The sequence below is a fragment of the Haemorhous mexicanus genome, chromosome 13 (genome assembly GCF_027477595.1).
Source record: "Haemorhous mexicanus isolate bHaeMex1 chromosome 13, bHaeMex1.pri, whole genome shotgun sequence".
NCBI lineage: Eukaryota > Metazoa > Chordata > Aves > Passeriformes > Fringillidae > Haemorhous > Haemorhous mexicanus.
In genome coordinates, this window is record NC_082353.1 from 20,087,755 (window position 1) to 20,115,101 (window position 27,347).

General features: G+C 46.7%; 1 protein-coding gene across 1 annotated transcript in view; it reads right to left on the minus strand.

Annotated features, from left to right (window-relative positions):
* The window catches only part of IGDCC4 (immunoglobulin superfamily DCC subclass member 4), an 87,870-nt gene that overhangs the window by 44,638 nt on the left and 15,885 nt on the right, over positions 1-27,347 (minus strand). The window contains exons 2-4 of the mRNA XM_059858687.1: positions 13,015-13,344; positions 6,118-6,259; positions 996-1,129 (exon numbers count right to left, since the gene is read on the minus strand). Of these exons, the coding sequence (XP_059714670.1) occupies positions 996-1,129; positions 6,118-6,259; positions 13,015-13,344 (606 nt within the window). The remainder of the gene's footprint in view (positions 1-995; positions 1,130-6,117; positions 6,260-13,014; positions 13,345-27,347) is intronic.

The following is a 27,347-nucleotide window of genomic DNA, read 5'->3' on the forward strand; positions in this document are numbered from 1 at the left end:
AGCAAAGCCATCGCTGGGAAAATACACTGGGAGCAGAATGCCAAGCAAGGCAATCCTAAACAAAGACTAAAGGGGCTGGGAAGGATTTCAGAGCTTTCAAGGTTAAAGTTTCCTGCAAGATACACCGGGGTCAGCACGAACAGGAGACAGATGTGGCAGGGGGCACTGTCCCGAGAGAAGGGACAGCTCAGCCAGACTCCCAGCCCTGGTGAGTTGGCCATTTGCAGGACAGGGTGATACAAAGCTGGGGAAGCAGCCAGGCATGCTGGGAAGGATGCTGGAGCCTGGTGACCCCTACTGCACTCATGGTCTCAGCTATGTCCTCATGTGCAGACTTGCCCACTGCACTCTTGGCTTACAAAGGAAAATGCACTCAGAGGCTGAGGCTCAGATTGGGAGGTGAAGGACAGCTCACAGCCAAAGCTTTGCTCCAAAGGCTTGTATCACCATGAGAAATCCCAGCTGGGGCTGCTCCCAAATACCTCATAAAGATCTCTGGAGCTCAGCAGAGCACCAGCAATATGGACAAAGAACACAAGTTGGATGTCACTGTGCTCAGCCTCCTCTGGACTGTGCTGGGCAGCCTGGATAAACACTGTCCTCCCAGCTACTCCAGCCTCCAGCTATTTCTCTCGCTTGCTTGGGAAGCACATTTGTCTGTCCATGACAGCCCTTGCTTCTCTTGCTATCCAGTGCCACTGCAAAGAACACCACCAAAAATGCTGCCCTCCCCAAAGAGCAAATGGGCTGCCTCATCCCTTCTAATCACCCCAGAGCACAAAGCAGTCCTCCCAACACAGTCTCCTTATCCCATCACCAGCAAAGAGAAATCTTTCATGAAATGCTTCTCTGCAAGTTTTAACCAAAGCTGGCCATGCGCAGAGCACACCTGGAGGGGAGATGGTCACTGGTATTCGAGCCCAGCTCTCCCACCACACACAATGATTACCTGGCAGACCTGTACCTAGTCCAAGAGGCTGCTGACAGCACCTTACCTTTCACCACGCTGAGAGTGGCATCGTTGCTGTAGCGCTTTCGGGCGGCGTTGGTTGCCACGCAGTGGTAAATCCCGGCATCGCTCTCCTGCACATCCACGATTTGGAGGACACCATTGGGAAGAGTTATAAACCTGAGTAACCAAAAGGAAGAGTGTGAGACAGGCTATGCCGTACCCCAGATATTCATCAACCCAAAGTCCTTTTATCCCTTCTTTTCCTCCAGAAAAATCTCTCATGTGCAGGTCCTGGTAATGACAGCAGAATGGGATCAGGGAACCTCTGAGCAACCCAACCCGAGGTTCTCAAAAAGCAGCAGGTACAAACCTATCCACCACCTCAGAGTCTTCCAAATTTAAAAGCTGCTTTTGGGAGACCAGACCAACAGGACTTTGCTGACACAAATCAACTGGCCAGTACAAACCAACTCCATACACTCACGCTTCTACATACACATTTGTAGATGTCCCCAAGCATTGAGCACATGCTACAGCCATTTTCAGCACTTGCTTTTTACAAGGTTTGGTTGCCAGACAAAAAACACACTGCAAAGAAGTCTGAACACCATCTTTTTCTTGCTGCACCTCAAGTACCTGAAAAGGGACCAGTTGATACACAACTGCACGTCCATGGGCCAAAGCAGCCACCCGAACCTGCATCATTTCTGCTCCTTTCCTTCTTCCACAAGTTTCTGGCTTTCACAAGGTGACGAACTCACAGCTGGGCATTCAGTATCCTCTGATTTGCCCATGGGATGCTACTGGGAAACACTTCCACAGAGTGAAATGGCTACATTGCTCACGACATGAACACAATCCTTGCTGCATTACACTGAACAAAGCAGATGATTAGCAATTAGCATAAAAGTAGGAGCGGGCTGTCAGCATCTCCATTTTCTGCCTGGATTCCTAGATGGCAGCCTCTTTATTCTTGAATGCAAGGCGCAAAGCCTACGTGATCCTTTTTAATTATATATGAGATCCATTTTTAATTGCAAGTCTCTATAAACAGAGCTGCCGAGGTTTGACAGGCAGCTCTGGGTTATCAGTCTTCATTATGAAGAGGACACATTCAAAGGCAATTGCTAAGGGGAGGGATAGCAGCTATTCCACAGGAACAGCACAAAGGCAAGTTATAACCATGAATGCCAGTCCTGCCATCCACAAAGATCACAGGAAGTCAAACTGTGGTTCTCCAGGTGCTGAGACAGCTGGAGTGCCATGAGCAAAGATCATGGAGCCAGGAAGACCTTAACAGGTCACTCATCCTGCATTCAAGCCATGGACACCAATAGCATGCCTGCTCCTGCAGACTTTTATCCAAAATCTGCACTCATGGAAACACCTCCCTTGCCCTAAGCTATCTGTTCCAGAGACAAATATCCCTGCTGTGAGTTTTGCATCAATCCTGGACCTCAGCTACTGCAGTTGAGCTCATCATGTCCTGTCCTTCACAGCTGATGAAGGAGGAAGAGCTAAAAGAGCTCCTCCAGTGGCCATTCTGTCTCCACTGAAACAATCCTAGAGCCTGATGCATGGACACAGACTGGCTGAAGCTTCCCATGTACACAAATGCAATGCCTTACATCCCTAAAGTCACGTTCCTGCTACTTACAAAGACATTTTGCTCAGGATCAAGCGCCAAAAGCCCTCAGAGGAGCTGATACCCAAAAGCCCTCATCAGGATGCCTCATCAGGACTCAGGAGAAGGATGACAAATATTTGCATCCTCTCAGCTCCATGGAGGGAAAGCCTCCCACTGCGATAATATTTATTTTTGTCGTGCATCTGCTATTTGAGTCTGTAATTAATATCAACATATTTCAAACACCAGGCAAGGCATCTCCCAGCCACAAAAAGACACTTCAGCGATGTATCACAGATTCACTGAGTCTAGGACAGACCTCTGGTCTCTGGCCTTTCCTCTCTCAGAGCAGGGTCACTACACCAGGGCATTCAGGACCCAGCTACTCTTGAGATCACAAAACAAGCCACTGTGTCTCTAAAGAGACCAGGAGCTGGAAACAAGGGAGTTGAATGGAGAGACTTCATCAAAAAGCTTGAGACAGTCCCCTCAATACCACTGGTAGAGATCTACTCAGTGCCATACATCCTGTTGGGAAAACATGGCAGCGGTGAGGATCACTCTGCTGGGGAAGCAAGGAGGGAAGAAAAGCAAGATTTCTCTATCCACCATTTCTCCCAGCTGCTCACAAAGCCTCCAGCTCTTCAGGGTCCCAGCAGCCCTGAACTAGAAGCCTTCAGGCAGCCTGCAATGGCATTTGCTCCATCCCCAGGCTCCCTGTAAGGAAATTTGCCTGATGACTCAGAGCAGACAGTTGTCAGAGCCTTTCTTCCACACAAAGCACAAATCTTTTTGTCTGCTCACCTTCACCAAGGATTAAGCAGGAAACAAAAGCTAAAGGACAAACAGACAAAGGCCCTGGAAGCAAGAGAAACACTGGAACCTTGGCAGTCCCAGAAGTTTTGCTGTTGATAGCTGGAGTGTCAGAATCTCAGAGAAGCTTGCCTTGATGGGGCGAAAGGCAAGCCCCCACCTGGATTATACTGAAGGACAGCACACTCAGAGCAGAGCCAACTACCGCAGCTCCAAAGGCAGCAAGAACAACAGGGCACACCCACAGAGCTCTTCCCCTCCCTGTCAGCACTGAGGGGCTCAGGGCTGCTCACCAGGGCAGCGCCCAAGAGCTGAAATCAAGCGCCACTGTCTCACATCCAAACCCTGCAGCCCTACAGCTCAGAGAATATCCTAGCATTAACAGCCCTATTCCCTTTCTTACCTTCTCCCTAGTAAATTGCCAGCACACCCTATCTTCAGCCTTTTGAAGGTGGCTAGGACAGCCCAAAGCTGTCCTGAGCACAGTGAGGAACCTGCAGCTCTGTCGCAGGCTCAGTTTGAAAGCCCTTTTGCTCACAGCTCCAGAGTCCTGTACACGAACATGAGCCACGTCAAGGCATTCCTGGCACAGCACAGAAATAAATCTCTACATACAGATAAAACCCTCACTTAGCCAAAATGTGGACAAATATACTGTGATTGCAGAGCATGTGGTCTGTAGGTTATGGATTTGCTGTGCAGACCTCCAAAGACCTCCAGTTTCCAGCAAGTGCTCATCTTGGCTCTAGAGAAAATAAACAGAATTTTGGAGCCTGATGTGAAACCTAGCCAGCACCCAAACCAGAGGTTAGGCCAAGAGATGTTGCACACACCCCAAATCAACTGCAATCTAGAGAAACCCTGTGAGCCACCTTTCAGCAGCTGCTGCAGATTTAAGACTGTATTTACTCAATGTGCTTCAGAGCCAGAACTGCAAAATAATCTGCACCTTACTCACAAATTTAGAATTTTGTCCTGAAGAGGGACAGGAAAGGTATTCAAAAAACACCAATCAGCACTTTGGTACCCTGTAGGTTGTTTAAATACTTTTTTAAGATCAGCTCTCAGTACCTTTGAGGTGGCACCATGCTAGAACCTGCATCCAGGGGCAAAGGCTGAAAAGAGTGCCCAAAGGTAAGAACAACAAAGAAAAGTGGAGGGGAAGAGTTAAAAAGAGGGGAAAAGGAAGAAAAGAGAGGGGAAAAGGAAAAGCAAGGAAAGGGGAAAGCTATGTGAGTTTAACATGATTATTCTATCCCTCTTAAATCACAAACACTGATGTAGTAGCACTACTCCAGGGCTGTACCTCCAGTCCCTGAGCCTGATTTTGCACACCCTCCCAACACTGCTGTTCTGGAGTATGAAAGCATCACCCTGACACCTGCTCAGCCAAAGGGTTGCATTTTCACAGGCTCATCCCAAGTGTGCACAGGAGGGAGCCCACAGTAATCAGGCCAGCCTGAGATCCCATCCTTAAGCACAATGCAGGGAGGATAACAGAGAGCTCTGGTTGGCAGCCAACATTTCCTGGAATTCACTTAATTCCTTCGAAAGCCGGTTATATTAAATCCAACAACAACTAGACAACAACAAAAAAAGCAAATCCTTCTGAAAAAGCATATTAGCTAGAACATGATTTAAAAAGCAAGATCTGCAGACAGAGATTATGGCCTGGCTTTTACAAGGAAAACAATTTTCAGGCTGCCCATGATGAAAGCAATCTCCGAGCAAGTAATTTCACAATATCCATCGAGCTGTCTCATTAAAAAGCCATTGTATCTATGACACACTTCTCCCTGCAATCCCTTATTTTCTGGGGTTTTTTTTCTTCCTTTTTTATTAATTTTCTTCTCAACAGCCTCCTATGAACTTCTAGATGCCACACTCCAGACTCAAGGATTTAAGTGGGTATTCTTATAGAAATAGCCACTGCTTCAAAAGTATTGCTAAACTTCCCCCCCAACACCCCCCTCTTTTTTTCCTCTTCTGCCACTTGGATTAACTTCCTCAGGAGGGAAACACCTCTTTCTGAAGAACAGAAAAGGAGTTTTTAAGAATGAAAGGACAATTCAGTTACTGATCCCCTGCAGAAGTGATGTCTACAGACAAACAGCTACTGGTTTATCCCCTCCCCTGTAACTGACTTTCATGAAGGAAAAAGTATCATGCTTCAGGACTCTCCTCTTTTCTCCAGAAAAAGAAAATTCAGCATCTTTTACTAGATGGTGTAGAAACATGGGAGTAAGACAAAGGAAAAGACCTCCCATTAAAATCATAACCAAAATCAAAGAAAATCTACAGAATGGAGTTCAATTGAATATGCCCAGGTCAATACTCCTCACCCGAGGCCCCCATGTCATTTCACACAAGAGGACAAGCCAAAGCATCCATGCCTTGCCATGCCCCATCCTGGGTACACACAGGCCTTTGCAGGGTGCAGGTTCTGCACTGTAATAACTAGCACAGTCTCAAGAGTTGCTTTTCCTTTGTGGTTTGAATATTTGGGGGAAAGTTCATTTTATTTAGATGTTTATGGACCTTTTTTCCTCAGCCCCTTGAATACCTCCTCTTATATCAATTAGTTATCAGGTCCAAACCTCTCTATCACCTGTCTATCACCTCTCTCATCATTCTACCATTTTACAGAATGATTTCCACATCCTAAATGGTCAGGTTTTGCTCTGCTCTTTTTCAAGCTGACCCGAGAAAGCAAGCAGGGAATCACCTGGGTTCTGCTGGAACAGCTTCATGGTCCTTCTCCCAGGTGATGACAGGGGAGGGCAGCCCCTCGATCCGGCACTCAAACCGGGCCATGCCATTTTCTTCCACTGTCTGCGACTCCGGCTGCTGGAAAAAGCGTGATAATGCTGGGGAAAGAAGAAGGGAAGAAAGTTAATAACTCAGTGTTTCTGCTGAGAAATTCAAACTTGTTAGGATGTATGAGCTAAGAGAAAGGCTTTTCTCTCCTGAAGACAGCCTGAAATGTAATTCCTCCCTTTCCTGTGCTCCTACAGACCCTCAGCAACCCTAACAATGGTAACTGAAAGGTTTCAATGTGTAAATTTGCTTCTTGCCTCATTTTCTACCTTAAGGCAACAGTGTGAGAGAAAGGCAATTTGGCAGCTTCAGCAGTTACCTTCCTAAATTGCTTCCTTGTACGTTCACTCGCTCCATTTGGGAAGGATACAGAATGAGAAACAGAGGGGAAATGCCACAACTCCAGAGATGAGAGTTTCCCCCTTGCCTTGTAGCATTCCTGCAGCCACAGGAAATTAAAACAAGGCAAGAGGAAGAACAAGCCAGATGTCAAGTTACACAAAACAAGTGCCCAGAGACTGGCAGTGCTGGAGACCAGAGGCAGAGCCCATAAGAGTTTTGACCCTCCATCTCCTACCTGCAAAAACCAACTTCATCCTATTCAAGCAGATGGGAGGCAGCCAAGGGGATCCAGACACTCTGCTAAGAGGAGGATGGATTTCATACATGTCAGGATACTTGTTTGCTCTCCAAGGCTCACCTCTCACTATGTATGTCTTTCCATAGTAAAGAGGCTGAACTACTTTGGAAACAAAGCACTAAGGTTTGGAATTGCTCTTGGACCACAATCCACAGCTGCCTCTTCTTCCAACCTTTCCATGCACTCAGCAAAACCCTGCAGCAGAAATCCTCCCCCAGGGCTGTCAGCATCTGTCCTACCAACAGCATAACCCGAAGGCATCTCAGTCACAGGCAGAGTTTTGAATATTCATGCAGGCTCCTGGATGGGGACAGAAAGCCCCCAGAACTGGCTTCTGCTTCATCCATCTCTGTTAAACTGTCTTTGCTGCGAAACCTACCCTGCTGGACAAATCCATTCAACAATGCTCTAACACAAGTGCCAGAAACCCCAAACGTGGAACAAGAAACATAAATTTCAGCCAAAAAACCACACTTGAGTGCTGGGCTGAGCACAGCTCTGTGCTCAGAAGGACCCTGAGTGACCTCCTGACCCTCCAACACAATTATGTCCTTGTCTCACCACTGCTTTCCAAGAACATCCATCATTGCTTTGGATTTTGTAGGACTCCAAACTTGAAGTTTTTCTTTGCATCTCTCACACACACAAACATCCATGCACACATATACATGCCTTATTGCAGTGTGAGCTTGAGAAAGTATGTTCAGTTGGGAAAATGAAATGCTTTTGCATGACCCATTTTAACCTCGGCATATTCTCAGCTGTCATTAGTGTTTTTCTTTAATTTAAATAGTTATCACATGTTTCAAGCAACTCATTGCTCTCCGCAGCAGCTACAGACCAAATTCTCCCACCAGCTGTCTGCCACGTTTCGTTTTTCAATTCAATACAAATGGAATGAAAAATGTTTTCCTGGAAAAATTTGAAAAATACATTAATATGTAAGGCCTTAATTCAGCCAACTGTTTTAGTATTCTCAAATATACACTGCAGACCACTTCATCACAGAGTAATTTCTACAAATTACAAAACCTTTTAAGCTCATGTTAATAAAACTTGCTAAATCCAAGAGTTTAAAAGAAAATCCATCAAAGGCCAGTGCATATTCAGGATGGTACCATCAAAACAACCTTCTCCTGACAGCAGATACCCTTAATCCTCTTTCCCATTACTCTCTTCTCATCCTACAGGTGTCAATGAGAATATTTTGGCAGGCTCTGGAGGGCCATGTACTCAGGAAGATCATGATGGGAGGCAGGAATCCTAAAAAATGAAATTTGTTAGCAATTCTGTTTCCTCCACTTCAAGCAGCGTCACCTGTCTCTCTGCTGCTCACTATTAAGTAGCATCAGCTTGGTGTACAAAAGGTGACAGAGCCTCCTGGGCTCCCTGGCTTACCAGGCAATGACGTGTCCTGGTTATTTGTGGCTATCACCTGCCAGACCTGGTCCTGCAAGCTTTAAATTCCCATCTGAGAATCAAATCCTGCCCTTCACCTCCAACCAGCCCTATCTGCCGACTGTGCTGGAACAGCTCTTCAAAAGCCAAGAAAAGCACCCCTGACAGAACCTAACTAGGATGTGGAGGAGTGTGACCAAACAGTGACCCTGATTAGGGAGCACAGTGTCCCTCTTGCTCAGAGCACACAGGAACAGCCACGCTTCCCAAGGGGAGTCACAGCTCCTGGCAAAGCCACGGCTTTGTCTCATGGCAGGCGGAGAGCTCTGTGGGGGCTGGGGGCTCTACCATGGCAATGCCCAGCAAAATGTCTCAGAACTCTTGGGGTGGGCTTCAGAGGCTCAGGAGCTCCATCATATTCCTTTCACAGCACAAGCTTAGGGAGAGTGGGGATAGGGATGGGCTGGAAAAAAATCACCCCTGCAAGCTCTGAAACAAGCAGCACTGCAGAGTCCAGTGAAGGAGAGGACAGGGAACTTCAACTGGGATCTTTTGAGCACAGAAAGTAACAACAAATCAAAGCAAGAGGAGTGAAAAAGTTCCTCTGATACAGAACCGACCAAGACCCCTGGATGTCAGCCCTGAAAGGGTCAGGCAGAGACAGACTTGCTGGCTGGGCTCATCACTGCTCCACAAGCATCTTCACCAGCTTGGGGCCAACACCACAGCATGCTGTGATCCCCTGTGTTCCTCCTCTCTCATCCTCAGGAGTACCAGGGTGGAATGGATGAGGCAGGACACGTACAGCACCTCTAGTGCGACTCAGAGCTGTGCTGCAAACAGCTGGTACAGGGAGGAAAAAGAATCAGGCAAGGGAGGAGAGGACTGGAGAGCAGGTCCTGTCATTTGGACATGCTGCATGGATGTGCGTGCAGGTCACAACAAGTGCAGGACAGGCTCCAGCACACTGCTCACCCTGGGGCCACAGGATCCTTGGAGGGGCTGTTCTCCTCCCACAAACAAATTCTGGGCAGAAGAATTCTGCTGCTGCAGAAGTGCTGCAAAGTGAGAGGTTTTCCCACAGGGAGGCAGCGAAAGGAGATGCTTGAGGGGAAAAGGCAAACAAAGACGACACATACTCAACATTATTTTCAACTTCTCAGCTAAGGTTTAGCTTGCAAAGCCATCCTGAGCCACTAAACCTCCAAGCCCCGTTGTACTGATTATCCTGAACACCTTAATAGGCCACTCAGTAAAAATTACCCACTGCAGGTGAGAAAGTGAAGAGCATTACAGCAAATTGCCCTCAGCGACAGCGGAAACACCAGGCTCTGCACCTCCAGGAGTGGGGCAGGCAGCTCCCTCCCCCTGACATGTTAAACCCAGCTGGAGCCAAGCTGTGTGTGCCAAGGCTTTTAGCTCTAAGCCCAGGGGTGACTGCAGGATGGTGAAACACAGCACCCTCCCCCTCTCCCAGCAGCGAGATCCGTGCAGGAGGCTGTGGGCTTGGAAAGGCTGCCAGCCAGCAACACTACACCCCAGGCAGAAAATGCAGTCTATGCAAGGAATTCAGCCTTCTGAAAGGGGCTCGCTGCTCTCTCCCACAGCGCTTTGCCCCCAGACTCTCCGCGTGCTCGTCCTCTTTGTACCTTCTACAATTATTAGGAGGTATTTCCAAGGTGGGGGCAACCATCAGCCTCCACTCAGACCACATACACCCCCCAAGCTACCCCTCTCTGAACGACTCACCTCTGAACAGGCCGGGGGTGGAAGGGGAACACCCTAAGAAAGTCATGGGAGCAATCTGCCACGGCCCCCCCGGCACGGCGCAGGCCTGGCCAGCACAGCGCTCGTCTGCAGGGCCACATGGCAGCACAGGATTGCTCCTGCTCTCCACAGGAGCCAGCTCCCCACCTACCCAAAACAACATCTAAATCCACATCTAAAGTCAAGGATGGTCCAGAGCCTGTGCATTCATCTGCAGAAAGCTCTTCTGCCCAGCGTGCCTCTGCCTACAGTCCCTGGCCTTCACTCACCTACGTCCCTAATTCACAAAATAAATAGGATAAAATCAATAAAATAAATCCTCAAAGTAAAAACAAATCCTAGTCTGCCATTCCTCAAATCCCAGACATGCAGGGTGCCGCAGAGAAGACACACTGTCCATGTGGAGAGAGGATGATGAGAGATGCTGTGTGTTAATTCTTGCTGTGGCCTGTCCCTCCAGGTGCAGGAACACTCCAAATGTCTCCCGTGCTCCCTGCCAGCAGCCACGCAATGCTGGCCCACTCCCTCCAGGCACAGCAAACGTCTTCATCTGACAGTCACAATTACTGTAATTTTCTACAACCTCCCTTGCACAAAATGTTTAAGCTAAATTAAAAGCTTTAACAAATCTTCATCAATGTAGTTATTAACAGGTAGAAAGCTACACCTTCTCACAACTACAATAACACCCCTGGTACTTCCATGTGGGAGCATGTGAGGCTCAGGAAAACCTGCAAACCCAACTTATCAGCCTGAGCAGCTGCTTGTTTAACAGGCACACACGAGCCCTCACGGCCTTGCTCATCCCCCTTTGTCAAGGCCACCACTGGTACGAGGTGTGGACGGGGACCATGGCATGAGTCCCTTGGTGGCACACAGGGGGCCAGGGAACACTGGGCAGTGAGCCATATGTTTATCCAGCACAATGCCAACAAGCTGAATTCCTGGACCATGGTGGAAGGGTGGAAGTCCTCACACTGTCACAGCCTTCATGTGCCATTTAACTTCGACCACTCTAGCCTGACTGCTCCAAAAGGCCTCCTCCAGCTTCTGGGCTCGCTGCTGCCTGGAGCATCCCCTCCCTCCACTGGGAAGCTGGCAGCCCTTACACAGAGGTGCCAGAGCTGCTCTTGGAGCTCTCAGGGGGAGAAGTGAACTCCCACAAGCCTGAAACATAGCAGATGACACCAAGAGCACCAAACCAGTACTGAGTAAGGGAGGTGCTACAAATATCCAATTCTCCTGCTTGTTACTGCAAGACTCAGCGGCACAGAGAGCCCCAGAGCCCTGCATGGGACCCCCATTCCAGGGAAGGAAAGAACCTGCAGGTCAGAAGGAAAAGCTCATGGCAGGAATAACACATCCCACCTGCTGAACAGGTTTTCTTCTACTGCCCTGTCCTGATTAGCAGTCCCCCAAGGCAATCAGCACAAAGAATAAGTCCATCGACTCCATCCAGCTTTGGACAGACCACGTTCAGTAGCAGGGGAAAAAATGAAAAAACCCAAGCCTTGACAAACCTCACTTGCTCCAGCTGAATGCTAATGGAGCAAGTGCTTCTGCCCAGCCCTCGGAACAAATCGAAGCGAGAGATGCATTTCATTAATCAATTCTCTCACTGCTCCCTGCTCAGAAATGGATATGTTATGTCAGGTGCATGTGTGTGCCACAGAAGCAGCATTTTCCCTGTGCAGATGGTAATAAAAAGAGACATACAAGTACACACAAGGAAAGAGAGCACCTGAAATTTCCCATTTCTGGGACAAACACAGAAGGGGATGGAGAAAGGCATCACTGGTTTATGCTCTTCTGGAAAAATCCAGGAGGAGAGAAGGGCAATTTAAGTCAGCCTCCCCATTTTAAGATGTCTCCACTGTTCTAACTCGTAAGACACCAAACAATAAACCTAGGACCATAAAAGAGACACAGCCCATTGCCACTGGGCAAGAGACACAGCACACACTTCAACATAAGTCACCCCTAAAAGGGAATAAATATATCCTAACTCAGACTGTCTGGGACTGAGGCAGGAGCACCTAAATAAATCCATCTGGACTAATGACAGCTCCTCCTAAACAATACCTGTGTGCAGGATCCCTGACTGCATGCTAAACATTTTCTGAGCAGAAAAAGAGGACGTGTTGCAAAGTTAAAGATTTTCCCCTCATCTGGCAAAGCTTTACCAGCAGTTCTGGTTTCTACAGCACAGTGCTCACAGACTGAAACACTCATTTGGCCAAACCTGGATGGCCCTGTCTGGGGTACCAGAGCCTAAAAACATCCCAATGTAAAGGGGGTGTCAGGACATTATCTCTGCACTTTCACCCACTCACAACTCCCATGCTGTGCCTGTGCAGCTGTTTTTAGCAACATTTAACATACACAAGTCACTGTACTAGAAAGAAGTGTTACTGTATTTGCGTTACTCTCTAGTCTCACCTATCTGGCAGGTCAAGGAACTATTTATTTGCACTCACTTAAAATAGCCCCCAGGAGCCAAGCCAGAATAGAAAGGAATTTTATTCTTGAACTCTGTGCAGAGATTCAGCAGTTCAGATCTTGGAGTGTCCTTCTCGATTCAAACAAAAAAACTGCCCCGAAGAACCCTTTCTTTCATCTCTTCCATACAAAGAGATATTCACCTCACAAGCTGCCATAGCCAGTCCCCCCCACAGCCACGTCTCCAAGCACAGGGCGCTACACTCAGGGCTCTGAAGGTCTCTGCTAAAACAAGCACTGTCTTCTGGAAAGAGGAGGGTTCTGTTTTTAATTCATAGCTGATGACACTTACCTGGGAGAGTTACACAGGATGTTAACAGTGCGATAACAAGAAGACACCAGTGCTTATTTGTGGACTATCCCCAGTCCCATCTATATATCATTATTATGACTTTATTTCACAAATATTTTATCTCAAGCTCCTGGGGAAGCAGATTTCTGTATAAGTACCAGGAGGGGAAGGGAAGGAAAGAAAATGAACAAAACCCTTAGAACACTTACTTGAAAATCGGACTGCAGCTGTTTGACTGGTGACAGTCCCTAGGGAGGTGTGAGACACGCAGGAGTAGTTGCCCTCAGCACCATCCCTCTCGGGATATTTACTGTCCTTTGCCACAGCCTGGGATGAGATGAAGAGCGATCCATTTGGAAGCACATGGAGATGTTCTTGCTCCACTAATGGAAACCCATTCTTCTTCCATGTGATATTGATCACTTGCTCAACAGGGGTCAGGTTACAGTCCAAAATCACCACTTGGTTTGGCTCCAGTATCACCTTTGCAGGACCAGCACTACAGCTCAGCTCCAGAGAATCCCCTTCCGACAGCCTCCCTGTAAAGAAAGACAGAGTTGCAGTGGGGCTTACTTTCCTTGATTTACTCACATCCCAGTTTTATACAGCAAAGGAACCATGGCTGGAGGTACCAGGTGAAATTCAGCCCTGTTGGGTGACCAGCACAGTCCATGACTCCTGTGCACTGCATTTTCCATCCCTATGGCTGTACAACCTGCACCATTTCTGCCATTCTCAATGGGCCAGGCAGCCACCCCTGCTGTCCACACTTTTTTCCATGCTGGATTCAAGCAGAAAGCAGCTGGAAAGAGGTAAAGAGGTGGTAACAGTAAGAGGAAGACCACAAGATGCAGTACCATGGCTGGTCGTGGCAGGCTCCCCTCTCACCTGCACATCAGAGCCTCCTCTGAGGCAGATCAACCCCCACAAGACAATTAAGTGCAAGGAAAAGTATCCAAGTCCCATGTGGCACTCCAATGCCAATGACCACAATCTAGTTAGAGCAGCTCCCCCTCTTACTGGCAGTAAGAGCTGGGAAAGCAACAACTCCCACTGATGTTCATGTTCTGGGAAACACATTTCAAAGGAAAGACAATAAAAGAACAGTTAAAAACACGACATGCTCTCTCTGAGCATTTTATCCCATATAGGTGAATCCAGAGCAAGAATGGATGGATGCATTTTCTGCACTAGAGAAGGATATTCCAATTGTCAGCAGACAGTATCCAGCACATGCCCTTAGGCAACCTTCCTGCTGCAGCCAGAGGCCAGAGCAGTGACCAGCAACAAGCTCAGTTGAACAGATCTTGGTCTGGCTGACTTCCAAACCCACGTACTTGAGGGGGCTCCACCTCTGAAACAATGCTCAGCATTTCCTAAAAGAATATTGCCATTAATAAAATGCATTTGCCGTTAGAGTTCTCCAGAGACACTAAGTCAATGTTAGCTGGCAGCGCTGCTTCCACACACCAGCAATTTCAATCTCTGCTGTGCTCAAACCATCACCATCCACTCTTTTTATGGCTCTGCTCCAAATTATTTTGTCACTGCTCCAATCAGAAATGTTTCCTGCCTCTATAACAAGTTTATCAACACTGGATATGAACCACATGGCTCCCTGCCCGTCTCCTATCGCAGAAGGCTACAGATTAATTTTATAGGAATTCAAACACCCTATTAAACCTGCTACTACCTACTGCTGATAAAAGGGCTGCACTTTAAAAAGAGTGTGTGTTAAGCATGCAATTAGGGGCAATGACACGCAAAATTACATATGCAGGGAGATGGAATTATTTCAAGGCGTGTGCTGGAAACCACAGGTGCCCCTGGAAGGAAGGGCCTAACCCTGTCCCCATGCGTGGCCAATTCGGTGCCCTTGGGGACGGGAACTTGTCAGGTTTGTCATTGCTGCTGGGTTGTACAACGACCACTGAGAACTTGGTGTTGGCCAGCTCTGTCCCTTCAGTGACGAGGGGACTGCCATTGTTATGGGACAGAACAGACCCTCTTCTGTCGCCTTCTCTAGGACATCTAGGGGGCAATCTCCCAGGGACAAATCCAGCAGGATACAGAGATGCCCATGTCACAGTCAGCACAACAGCCAGGCACTGTACTCCATGACAAAGGGGCAGCCATTGCCAACACAGAGCTACCTGCAAGTGCCTGGATTTAGGGTTTTCCCATATGGATGCTTCCACCATGCTGCTATCTCACACTCTGCAAGAAAGCACAGGCAGAAGGATCAGACATCCCTGAGCTCCAGTGTGTACACACCACAATGGAATTCCTAGATTTGTCAGCCAGCACTGCCCTGGCAGGTCCAGGTCCGGCAAATGTCACCAAGTGCCCTCCTGTAGGGCAATTCTGCCCATTCATGTCTCCTAGGGCAGATTGGTCCTTTGAGCAAGCTACAGAACTCAGTGGCTCCCCAGGACAATAGATGGTTCCCAGGGGAACAAGACTACCCAGGATGTACAGGAAAGACACTGCCTCTGGAAGCCTTTCATGCAAGACAGTTGGTACTAAAAAACTGTACAAGTAGTGAGAAATTTAGCACACTGTGCAGGTGACATGGACAAGCACGGGAGAGGGTTAACAGCTGGAGAAAACTCAGCTGAGCTCAGGACAGGAGGCACTCTCAGGTGCTGTCATGAGAACCCCCATTCCTGAGAATCCTCATCCATGAAGGAGCAGTGGCACAGACACTTCTCCGAAGGGATGTCCCTGTAGCAGCTGCTGCTGGCAGCATGTCACCAGGACTCAGGCAGCCTGTGTGTACACACCACCTCTGTGGAGGCAGGGCTGCAACAGCAAAGGCTGAGCTGTGTGACACAGAGCTGGTTCCAAAAGATTTGAAACTTTGTAGGGTAAAGTCTTCATTCTTTGCCTTACCTTATATTTGTCATTTTTAGAAGCTCCTGTTCATCACTTGGGAAAACAGCCTGTATATCTGTCCTATTTTCTAGTTTCTTCAGACAGCAATTAGAACAGCATTTTGCTGAAAACACTCCTCCTCTTCCAAAGGTGAAGTGCGAGGGGACAGCCAGGAATAGAGAAGGGATCTGCAGTGCAGCTTCCCACAGTAAGAAGCAATTATCAGCCTCTCAAACTTCAACTCCTTAAAAAGTCAACTCAACCTGCTTGTAGCAGAATAAGAACAGAACATACTTTTCATCACAGAAAAAAAAGTATTTGCTTTTCAAAAACATGTGGTGGTGTTTCTATATCCCTGAATCACCCAGTTCTTTTCTCCAAAGTCAAAATCTACCAGGATCCAAGCTTCTACTTGGCTGGTCAAACATGTGTGACCACCCCTCCTTGTTTATTATTTACACAGCCTGCTGGGAAGGCCTCCAGCTGAGCAAATGAAGTTCCCACCCAACACCAGACTGCTCTGACCTGTCCCAAGTCATCTAGCCCTCCTTCCTGCCCTTTTGGCACCAAAATACTGCAAGTGGTTGGTGACAAGCCATTTGCACACACAGAGGTTGAGCACCAGGGTCCAGACTGCAGACTTGGCATTGCAAAAAAACCCAATATGACTTTTGTCCCAAGACGTTCAAAGAACTGCATAAACACTCCCTGATTAAGGAAAAAATACCTTCCAGGCTGTGGAAATGTAGGAGGAGGTCTGGTTCAAAACACCACACTAAATTAGCAAGCCTGACAATGAGATAAAAGCCCCTTAAAGGGAAGGGATCAGAAGAGAGTAAAATTACTCCAAGTGAGATCAAAGACAAATGAAATCAGGAATGTTAAGTGCTTACAGAAGCTGCTGACTATTTCCAACCTCCATTCTTCATCCTGTAGTGACAGAAATGGACAGGACCCCGGTTAAGCACAGAGCCGTGTGCTCGTGCAGCCTCCTGCTCACCTCTACCCTCTTACCTGCCAGAGATGATGCAGTAATGAATGTAGTCAAAGTGGGCTTCCAAGACAGGAGCCAGAAGGGCTTTTTACACATCAGTCCTAGGCAGGTGTTCCAGCTACAGACCTGTGCTTTGGAGCCGAACAGCTTTTTGCTTTTGACTCCTGCTGGAAGTAGTTTCAGCTGCTGAGCTATTCCAAGGTGGGCAGTAACAGCTTTCAGATCATAAATGTATGTGCAAGTACATACTCACATGTAGATGCACACAACATACTTGTGCATTTACATACAGAGTTCTGTGGGAATGCAGATGTATTCAAACACAGAGAATGCTCTGGAATGGAGGGTCTTTGATGTAGCAAGTTAAAAGCATTTTGTTCCCATGAAAATTATATTTTCTGACCCAGGCTCTGCAGGGTTTTTCACTCTCCCCTGTGTTGCTAACCCCTAGGCTATATTGTGCATAAAAACGGCCCAGGAGAAAATGTTCTTTTTCTCCCATCTATTTCCTCACTTCCATCAGCCATCCATCCACCTCCGGCATCCAGGCCCAGTGAAGTTAAATTAAAAAGTATCCTGTTGAGTGGCATAAAAAACCAGGGCGTTTCAAATGAGCAAAGGTCGTCAAATCTTCAAGGCACAAAGCTGTCCTCTGCCCTCCATGGGAGCACAGCCCCTGCCAGCCTGAGTTCAGATCCAAGGCAGGCATCTGAAAATCCACATTAAACCAGCCAACAGCCCTTCCCCAGCCGCACATCTCAGCGTCCAGCCAAACCCCACTCCTATTATCTCCTCTCCCCAACATCAAAGGGAGGCAGGAATAGCCCAACATACCACTGAGTATCGGGGAAAAAGAACGGATTCTGTTGGGTTTTAATTTCAAATCTATAACTAAGCAAGTGAAGTGTGAGCAAGCAACACAGCAAGGTCTGCGAGACTGCTGACAATGCAATTACTTGGGCAGAGGTGAGACCCTCACAGCAGTGTTTTTACATCCAGGACATGCAGTACTCCAAACCCATGGAGTTGGGAGCTTTCACTCCACGACTAAGAACACCACAAACCCCCACTTGTATCTTTGCACATAAGGCTATTTTCCATCCCTTCCCTGAGGTTTAACCACTTAAATCAAGGTGGAAAAACCTAGACAAGGGAGAAGTTTGTTCTGGTGAAATTTGGCTATCATTAGTAAACATGTCCTTGAGCTCTGCTACACAGCACGAGCAAATAAAAGGTTACTGTTCAACAGGAGACAAATGGCTTGGTGCAGAGGAGAATGAGTCGTGGTTTAGTAATTACTGTGAAAACAAAACATTCAGGCATAAACCAAAAGGGATTCAGTGCACTGGCATATCTGTGTTCCTTTTCTTGCACAGCTGAAATCACCTGATCCACAACTCCTGAGTAAGGCCCATAAGACTGACAGAATTGATAGAAATGTGCTATCTTCTCTTCAAGAAATTCATTCAGCTGGGAAAAGCCAGACATTTAGGCACACAGAAGATCCCAAGGCACAACCACTCCTACAAACCCCAGCCCAATCACAATTCCAAGGCTCCAACCTTCACTTCAAGACAGGGGAGGCCCATCTTTAGCACAGCTGAGTGAGACCTGGGAGCAGCTCAAGGACACCCAGCCCAAAGCAGCCAAACCACTGACAGCCTCCAGTGCCTTCCTGCAAAACCCCTCCAACACTCCCAGCCCAAAACAAAGAGAGCTGAGCCAAGCCAGACAGGACCCATTACGGCACAGGCCTTGGGAGATTAATACTTCACAGGGAGCAAAGTACAAGGGTTTCTAATCTGACACACTTCCAGAGCTGACATCACTTCTAGTTCTTGGCAGCCGGAGATTTTCCTGGGGAGCTGCTGCTGTGCTGCAGGTCCCCACAGCCTGGAGCCCGGCCAGCACGTTTCCTATTCCACACACATCTGGCACTTTGAAACTGGCTTGTGCACCTTGCAGAGATCCAGCCAAAGAAAACCTTCCCAGGAGCAAGGAAGTGGCTCAGGCAAGGAAAGCAGAGTGCTCGGTCGTCGTGTGTGTTCTGTGGGATATCAGGCAGTAAGAGGAAAGGGCTCCTCTCTCTCCTCCACATCCCACAGGAGGTGGCAGGAATTCAAACTGCATTTGAGCCCCTGCACTGTCGCCTGCCTTAATTTATGTATTTATTTTGGACGTTGAACTCCTGGAACTCAACAGCACAATTAATCTTATTTAATTGGGAGTGAACAGCACTGAAAAAAAGTGAAGTTACTCCTTCCAAAGGGTTTTCCTACCTCTCAGCAAGCCAACTACTGTGCCATTGTTCTGCTTAATGTAACCTTCTGCTGATGCTCTTCAGAGGCTCTTAGGAGCTGTAGAAAATCTTTACGTTCCCATTGTCTAATTCAAAGAGTGACTATCCTTCAGTGTGTCCCCATTAAAGCCACACAAAGCTCTCTTTCTTCTTGGAAACTTTATGCATTGACAATTACAAGTCAATAGCTTGGTCTCAGTCTGTTTTTAGGGCAATTGCACTTGGGAAGTGGTGACCCAGAAAGAAATCTGGACGAAGGTCTCCGACAGTCTGCATGCTGGGTGCTCAGCAACACCAGCACTGGGCAGAACCAGAGGAGCTCTGGGCTTGGAGCACCCCACTCCCATGATCTCTACAGAATGGGAGGCTGAAAGAGGAGCTGGACACCTAAATCCCCTTGTGCATCACTTGTTCAGCCTCCCCATGGCACAATAAAATAGAAAACATTCTTCCACTATACCATAAGGAGGCCTGTGAGACAGAAGGGTCAAGATCCCTACATTCCCTACTTAGTTACCACATGTTACTGGAACTTTCCACCTTGTAATAGCAACAGGAATAAGAAAGTTACACCTTCAACACCCATTAAGCCTCTCTGGAACAGAAGGCTCCTAAAACTAATCTCCAGAGCTGCTGAAAAGACCATTTTATTAACACTTGATATCCAGGCACAGCAGAGCAGTTCCAGTGCTGAGCAGCGCTCACCGGTGGGAAGCCAACCTTATCCTAATTCTGCATATAAGCAACCTGGATGGTTTATTTAATAATGCAGCATCTCCCACTGCTGCAGGAGTATTTATCCAGCTGGCAGCAAGGGACTCTCAGATCATCCCCTGTCACTAAGCTGATCCCAGCCTTTCATGAGCAGCTGGGTGCCAGCCCAGCACTGCAGGCAGCAAGAGGCAGCATGCGGAGAGTGTCACATTGTCCCCACATCAAGGGGTCGGGTAGGAGGCCGTGCCAAGAGCAATCCCCTCACACCCTGCACACATCTAGCTGCAGCCATGGTGTATGCACAGTGTCCTGGTCACCCCCCAGCTCGGACCTGAGTGCACATTGGTGCTCTTCAAGTCCTGGCACATCCAGACCCAGGATGAGCACTGGCAGGGAAAGCTGGAGCATGCAACTCTTCCCAAAGAACAATGCTGGGCATGAGCCTCTGGTCTTTGTCCTGTTCAAATCCCCAGTTCAAAACTAAAGAGCAGAAGGGATGGCATGAAAGAAACATCTAAAACACATGCAACACTGTTTATGGGCCATACCTGGAAAGAATATCATCTAAAGCTGTAATTACAGTAAACAGATGTGCTGGTTTGGGCTGGGATTGAATTAATTTTTTTCACATGGGGAAGTGAATACCTTTGTGTATAAATGCAACATACACCAAGGAACACACCAAGGAAAAAGAACAGCTGAAAAGGTCTGCATGGAAGTATTTTTGAAGATGCTCCTAACACTGAAGTCATTTCAGTTCATTTCAGCCACCCAAGACTGTGAAAGCCACCAACCCACACAGCCCTGGAAACTCCAGCCTAGTAAAATGCCAGCTGATTTCTAGAAAGGACTAAGTGCTCTCCTGCTTCCACAGAAGCATCAGATTTGCACGAATATCTGTCTACAGATGATGCCTAACAGATAGGAACAAACACCACACCAGCTTTCAAGATTGAGTTCCTTCTCATTGAGACGTGTGTTATTCTGATGTATCCCCTGTAACAAATGGTCCAGAAAGATGAAACAAATCAATAGCAGTAATAATTTATTCATTGTGTTGAATTGTCAATGGCAATTATAACAGTAAAGTGCTTGACTTTCACAAAGGTTAAGTGTTTACATTTCTCCCCTCTGACCCCAGAAGGGTTTCTGAAGGCAAAGGAAGCCTAGAATTTCAAAATCCAGTTTTGCTAAACTCGGCCTTTTTCAGGTCTTCTCCCCAAGGTGTCTCACAGTGGAACAGGGAGAGGTGCCCCATGTAGAACAACATAAATGTGAGCCTCCCTTGCACTGAAAGATGCTCAAAGTGACTTAAACACTAAAATCCCTGAAAGCCTCTCCACAATCCCCACATTGCCTGATCCAGGAGGATGGAGCTGTTCCTGTGCCTTTCCCAGCCACTCCACACCCACAACATAGAACACCAAACCTCAGGCTTTGCTCTACAAACATCTTCAAGGCAATATCCATCTCCTGGCCCTCACCTTTCCCTTCTTATGAGGCCAATAAGGAACAGCTGAGATGATCCCTGCAGAAGCTGCTGCAAGCACATGACTCATGGGGAACTCAGGACAGAGCCCTGGGTTTGCATTCAGAGATTTACAGTGTGGAGGCACATTAAAATTACAAGCTTGAACAAGTGCACTGGAACAATAACACATCACAGTCCTGTAATTGGGCCCTGAAATACACTTAGTGAAAAATACAGACCAGCTGCAATGCTGGAAATGCTCCTAATGCAATCCAAGGTAATTATTGGTAACAGACCATCAAACAAGTGCATTAATATGCTCTGATCAGAGAGAGAATCAGATGGACAGTCTGGCACAGCAGCTTGTACCTGCAAATTATGTAAATGGTTTGAAAGAGCAAAGCCCCAAAGCCCTAGAAACACTAACTCTAATGAAAGTTATTAAATGCTATTTTTGTTATCTGCTGGTGTTAACATCAGAAGGCCCATTTGCTGCAGTGACTGTAATTGTGCTGCTGAGGGTCCAGGCTGAATAAGCCTGAGATTTGTAGACTAAAACAACTGCCTTGGATTTGCATGATCTCACCAACACCCGTTTAAACACATAACGACTTCCTGCATTTTTCACTGATGTTGGAAAGGAAACAGCTATTTTGCTTTTGCAAGATGCACAAGTTCCTGATTTTACTTCATCATACATACACTTTATCTGCAAAGGACACAGAGGAGTCTGAAAGAAGATCTCCTGTTACAACATTACCTATTTTTATACTTCAACTGTTTCAGTTTAGCATACTTTTAGGATATACTTTCATCTCTTCATGCCTGCGAAAGCTAAAAGTATGCAATATGATACAAGCTTCAGTATCATCCCTCTTGGGAACAGTCACTTAACCAGAAACTAATATTGCCAAATAAATACACAAAAATCTTTCACCTGTGGGCTACAGTTTAAGTTTTGTAGCTCTTTCCCCCTGGGTTAATGGCTTTGCATATTCCAAAGATACAAATATAAATACATTAAATTGAAATATGTTCAGTTCCAACAGTGAATATTTTATCAGTCAAGTTCTCACCATCCGACAGTATTTAAAAAAAAAAAAAAAAAAAAAGAAAAAAAGGCAGCATACCCAATGCTAAACCTTGGGAAAAGTTGAAGAGGAATGAAACAGTGTCCCCACTCCAAGTCTGAATCCAGCAGCCAAACTTCCCAGCTAATACATCCTGTCCTCTCTACCAGACAATTCTTTAGCCTTTGTAACTCAAAATTGTACACACAAAATGCAGTGTATGGCTGTGGAGCAAGCAGAAAGAACCCATCCTGCTTCTCCCTCATTTTAAAGATCTCCAGAAACTTGGGCTATACTTCACAATTTCAAAAGAAACACAGCACCTGTAATCTTTTTTTTTTTTTTCACGTTGCAAGACAGGCACACTTCCAGCTTTTATGGTGCACCCAAAGACTCATCCACGTCCAGTGAGAGTCAGGGGCACCACCACTGAATTTCATGGCCTGGTTCACTGTCCATCTTGCTTCCCAGCATGTCAGGCGTGTTGCATGTCACCAAGGACAACAAAAAAGCTCAGCAGCAAAGGAAAGAGGAAGAGTACGTTACAGAGAAAGGACAGAAGCCCTTTGACTCTGCCCCTGCTTGGGTGTACAAGGCTTGTGCTTGGAGTGCCAGCTCAGCCCCAGAGCCCCAGCTCGCCCACCCTGGCTCTCTGCAAAGGAGGCAGGAGTGACAACAGCTGCTGTAATTTATTAGTTGCGTCTGTTCATGCTCACCAACCCTCCCTAGGACGCACCGCTCCTATCGCAGCCAGACGGAAACGGCGAGTGTGACTTGAGGCAGCAGGAAAAACACTTCTCCATCACGTGTGCTTTCCCCTTCACAGGCTCCACTTCCAGTTGTCTTGCCTGTCATTAAAAGGAACTTACAACCTGCTGCTGAACGATGTACTGTAATCAATACAAACAGCCACAAGATCCCCTGGAAAGGATGTGGGAGCACTGCTCAGCAGCGATATTTGTGAGTGCAGGATCCCACAGATCAGAGCAGTCCCAACTCTCCTGAGTATTTCCACTATTTACCCTGAGATCAGAAAATTAAAATGATATTTTACGCTTAATGGTTTGAACAAGACCTGTGAAGTCCTTCTCTCAGTCCCATTTACAACACAAACGCCAATGACAGAGCAGCAGATGGTCAGAAACACTCCCCTAGAATATTCAGGCGATTCAACTTGAATCTGTGCCCAAATCATTTAACTTTAATGGATTCTTTCATTAACAACCAAAGAAAGGGAATATGGTTGCCAGGACATTAAAATCACTTTTTCAATTATACTGTTATAAAATCGAACAAATTAGCTGTAATTCTTAGCTGAAGCTTAAATGGAAGCATGACTTTATGAAAGAAATTAAAATTGATTTGGATTAGTGGGCATCAAGGGCTTTTTAAAAATTAACAAGATTCTTATGACTTCATAGCATGGATGGATTAGCTGGAGGTTTTGCTGCCCTGTGCTTGCTACCTGCCAAAGCATGGCAGCTGGCTTCACAGCATTTGTTACAGCGGGGTTTAATTAGACTGAAAGGAGAGAACACAAGTATTGAAGCTGGAAACAAAGTTCTAGAGAAGCAGGGTGTGGTGTCTGAATTCACCTTTTGTACCCAGCCCAGCAGAGTCTTGGCAAAACTCAGGGAAATCATAACCTCTAAGCTTTAGCAGGACAAGGCCTATAGGCTGTAGTGCTTAGCTTGGGATGGGCTTGCAAAACTGTACTGGATGCTTTACAAACATTAAAAAAAAATCAAGCCCAAAATGTCTGCTGTAAAGAACACTTTGAAGAACTTTCAAGCAGGCTACTGAAAAAAAAAAAAAAAAAAAAAGAAAGCTCCAACATACCACAAAAACCCAGAGCAGGTAAGGATTAACAATGGGAGCAGCGGAAAGAGCAATTCAAAAAGGAAACAGGAACTGTAACACTGGGTACCAGGATGCAAGCTACCTACAACACAGAGCAATGGGGTCACACTAGGAAGAAAAACGGCCTTTATATTGTATAATATGAACTTAATGAAAGAGACCTTCACTGAACACAACTTGCATTGATCCTAAAGACCAGGAACCCTAAGATGTACTTTAGAGAGCCATCCCCCTGCCAGGGAAGGGAGTGATTTGGAACTGTTGCCCAGAAAAAAGAGACCGAAACCAAGCTGGAGACTTTTATACCTGCACTGGACAAAACCTTTTAACATTTATTTATTTAAAAAAAAGGAAAAAGAAAAAAAGGCACTAGTGGGAACAATCCTGTTTTGACCCCTGCGAGCTGGACGGGATGTTCCAGCGCCCAGGCTCCACCCTGAACAGCTCCAGGATGATGCACTGCTGAGAGCACCTGCCAGCTGGCACAACTGGCCTCTCTGTAAGGTAAATGCAGCAGAACATTTCAAAACCATTTTCATGAAATCTTGCAACACAAAGCACTTTAGATGACTCCCCTTTACGAGTCAGCATTTCATTTTTAGTTATTTCTGCTCTTTATTGCAACACAGCGGGTGGCAATTTGCATCAGTAAAAGCTGACTGGAAAAGTTAATATTTCTTTGGACAATCCTGAATATTACTGCTTTGCCATAATCCTGCTGGTTCGTCACCCTGTATCTGGCTTTCAGATATGCCACAGAGTAATGTTCTCCAATAAATCAAGAAGAGCTTTACCCTTTGAACCAAGCTTTGAATTGTAATCGCTGTGGGTCTCCATGCGCTTGTTAGCAGGTCTTATGTTTAAGAAAACAGAAGAACACATTTTAATCCAGAACCTTTCAAGATCCATGTGTCTTTGAGTTCTTTTAATGATTTAAAAATCAGGGCACCCTCTGGTTTTCTGTTAGAACTAATGGCAAGATGTGGCCTAGTAGGGTAGCAACTATGCACACATAACACACACAGCCAAGACCTTTATCTCATCCAGGGCAGTGATCTGAAAAGCCTGGAGTTTGTAAGAAAGGAGACCCCTGGATGAGACTGTCACTGACAGTGATCTCTTTGCAGGGCAAAGCAGAATGGGCTTCTGCAAACCAATATTTTAGGCTGAGGGTGACTTTTGCTTTTGCACCACTGCAATGGCACAAGAGCAGGCACATCAAATTCAAGTGTTTCTGCTGAATGGCAGCAAATGTCTGGGTAGGGACAGTAATTTCCAGCCAAGAGCATAGCAACATCCCAACCCAAACTGCCTGACCCCACCAAGCAGCACAAACAGCAACCGTACCTGTGAAATCTGGCCTCCAGGCTGACATTACTCCCATGCAGGAGCAGGTAGAGGAACTGCCACTTCTCACCACACTGTAGGCATCAGCACCTCTGTCCATGAACTGTGGGTTAGAAGTACCTACAGAGACTTCTGAATATCCATTTTGACTTGTCTACCGGTAGAAGCTTATTATTATCATAATTATTAGTAACAATTATACAACTATTATATATGTTAATATATGTCAACAGAATAAGAATATTAATATATTCTCTACAGGGTATTTCACAGAATTAATGAGATCTCATAATGAGCCTAACCTCTCTGACATCTTGCTGATACTTATTTCTAAGCAAGCTACTAAATTCAGTGTGCATCTGCTCCAGCATTGAACTGGCTTGCAACTCAACTCAATACCCATAGCTGAAAAGGACATGAATGCTGATAAAGGGAGGTTTCTGCCTTGCTGGGGGCAGTGATGGAAGAGGCAGATGTACATTTACTCCTGTTGCCTTTGTTATCAATCTGGTTCCCTCGACTACAGGGAGCTCTGAGCAGCCAAGTCTTAAATCACCCCAGCTCCTGCTGCGGTGAATGGCAGCAAGTCCCCAAGAGCTCTTTGCCATTGACACATCAATTCGAGCACATCACAGGGCTGTCTCTATCTCCAGTCCAGCTCCTCCCCAAGACCTTCAAAGTCAACTCCAGCAAGGCTGAGGCTGCTGCTCACAATACTGTTTTCCTAGTGGTCTTAGCTGGCACGAAGGGCTTCACACCCTCTGACACCTTCCCAGCCTGCTCAGGTGCCATGGAAAGGGAAGTAAGCACTCTGCCATGCACTGGGAAAGAAACCACAGGGCAGTCCTACAGTCACTGAAACGTGCCCTCGGCATCCTCAGAGCCAGACACTCTGGTACACCCAGGGGCACACAAGGCACCTCTTGTGTTCATTTGCATCCTACCTCCTGTATAAGCTGAGATTTGGGAACTAGAGGTAACTCATTTCAGCACCAGATCCTAAAAGCCCTAATACTATGGTAGTGAATTCAGCAGCAAAATTCCCACAGAGAGGAGGATTTAGCCCTCCAGAAGTCCAAAACAAAAGCAGCATCTGTGACTCACCCATGAGACCCACAGCAACAACAGTGTAAAAATTACATTCACATGGATTTGATGCTACTCATGGAAAATAACTCTGAAGCCTTTCTGCTGGCAGACCCCACCTCTGAACACTTTTCTTCCCCTCTTTTGTTCTTTATAGGATATTTGCATGGAAATAAGAGCCCTGTTTCTCAGCTGCTCATCTCGTCCTGCTGTCTGCCCTTCCTTAACAGAAGACAGACTTTTCTGAGAGGCTGTTTTCAGGCAAATAGCCTGGAATGACAGAAGAACAGAGCACATGAGCACCTCCCAGAGCCAGAGTGCCAGTACCAAGCCAGGGATACCCCCTGTGCACAGCCTCCCACCCTTTTGGTGATGACAGCTGCTGGGTACATGAGAAGAGTTCACTGGGAGATCTTCAGAGCATCTTCCATGGAAAACAAGTCTCTTACTTCAAGACCATGCTGTGTGGGATGCAACATCAATCACCAGCCAGAAAAAGCCCTGCTAGCCCAAGGTACCCCCAAACTCAGCACTGACATGTGGCACCATCAATATGAGACTAGGGCTCCTTCAAAAAAAACCAACCCAACAGTAACGGCAGGTTCAGATTCTGTCCTTGCCTCTGAATCTTCCTGTAATTTTTGCTCTTTTGTAAGAATGTTATTGTTGTTCCAGTGGGGTTGCCTATGTGGAAAGTCTAACCAAAGAGGGGGGGGAAGCTGACAGCGACCTGCTCCGTGTATCTAACTCAGAGTGTGAGCCAGACAGCGCTGTCAAAGGGCAAAGAATACACTCTGGAAACAAAACCTCTTTGTTCCTCTAATTTT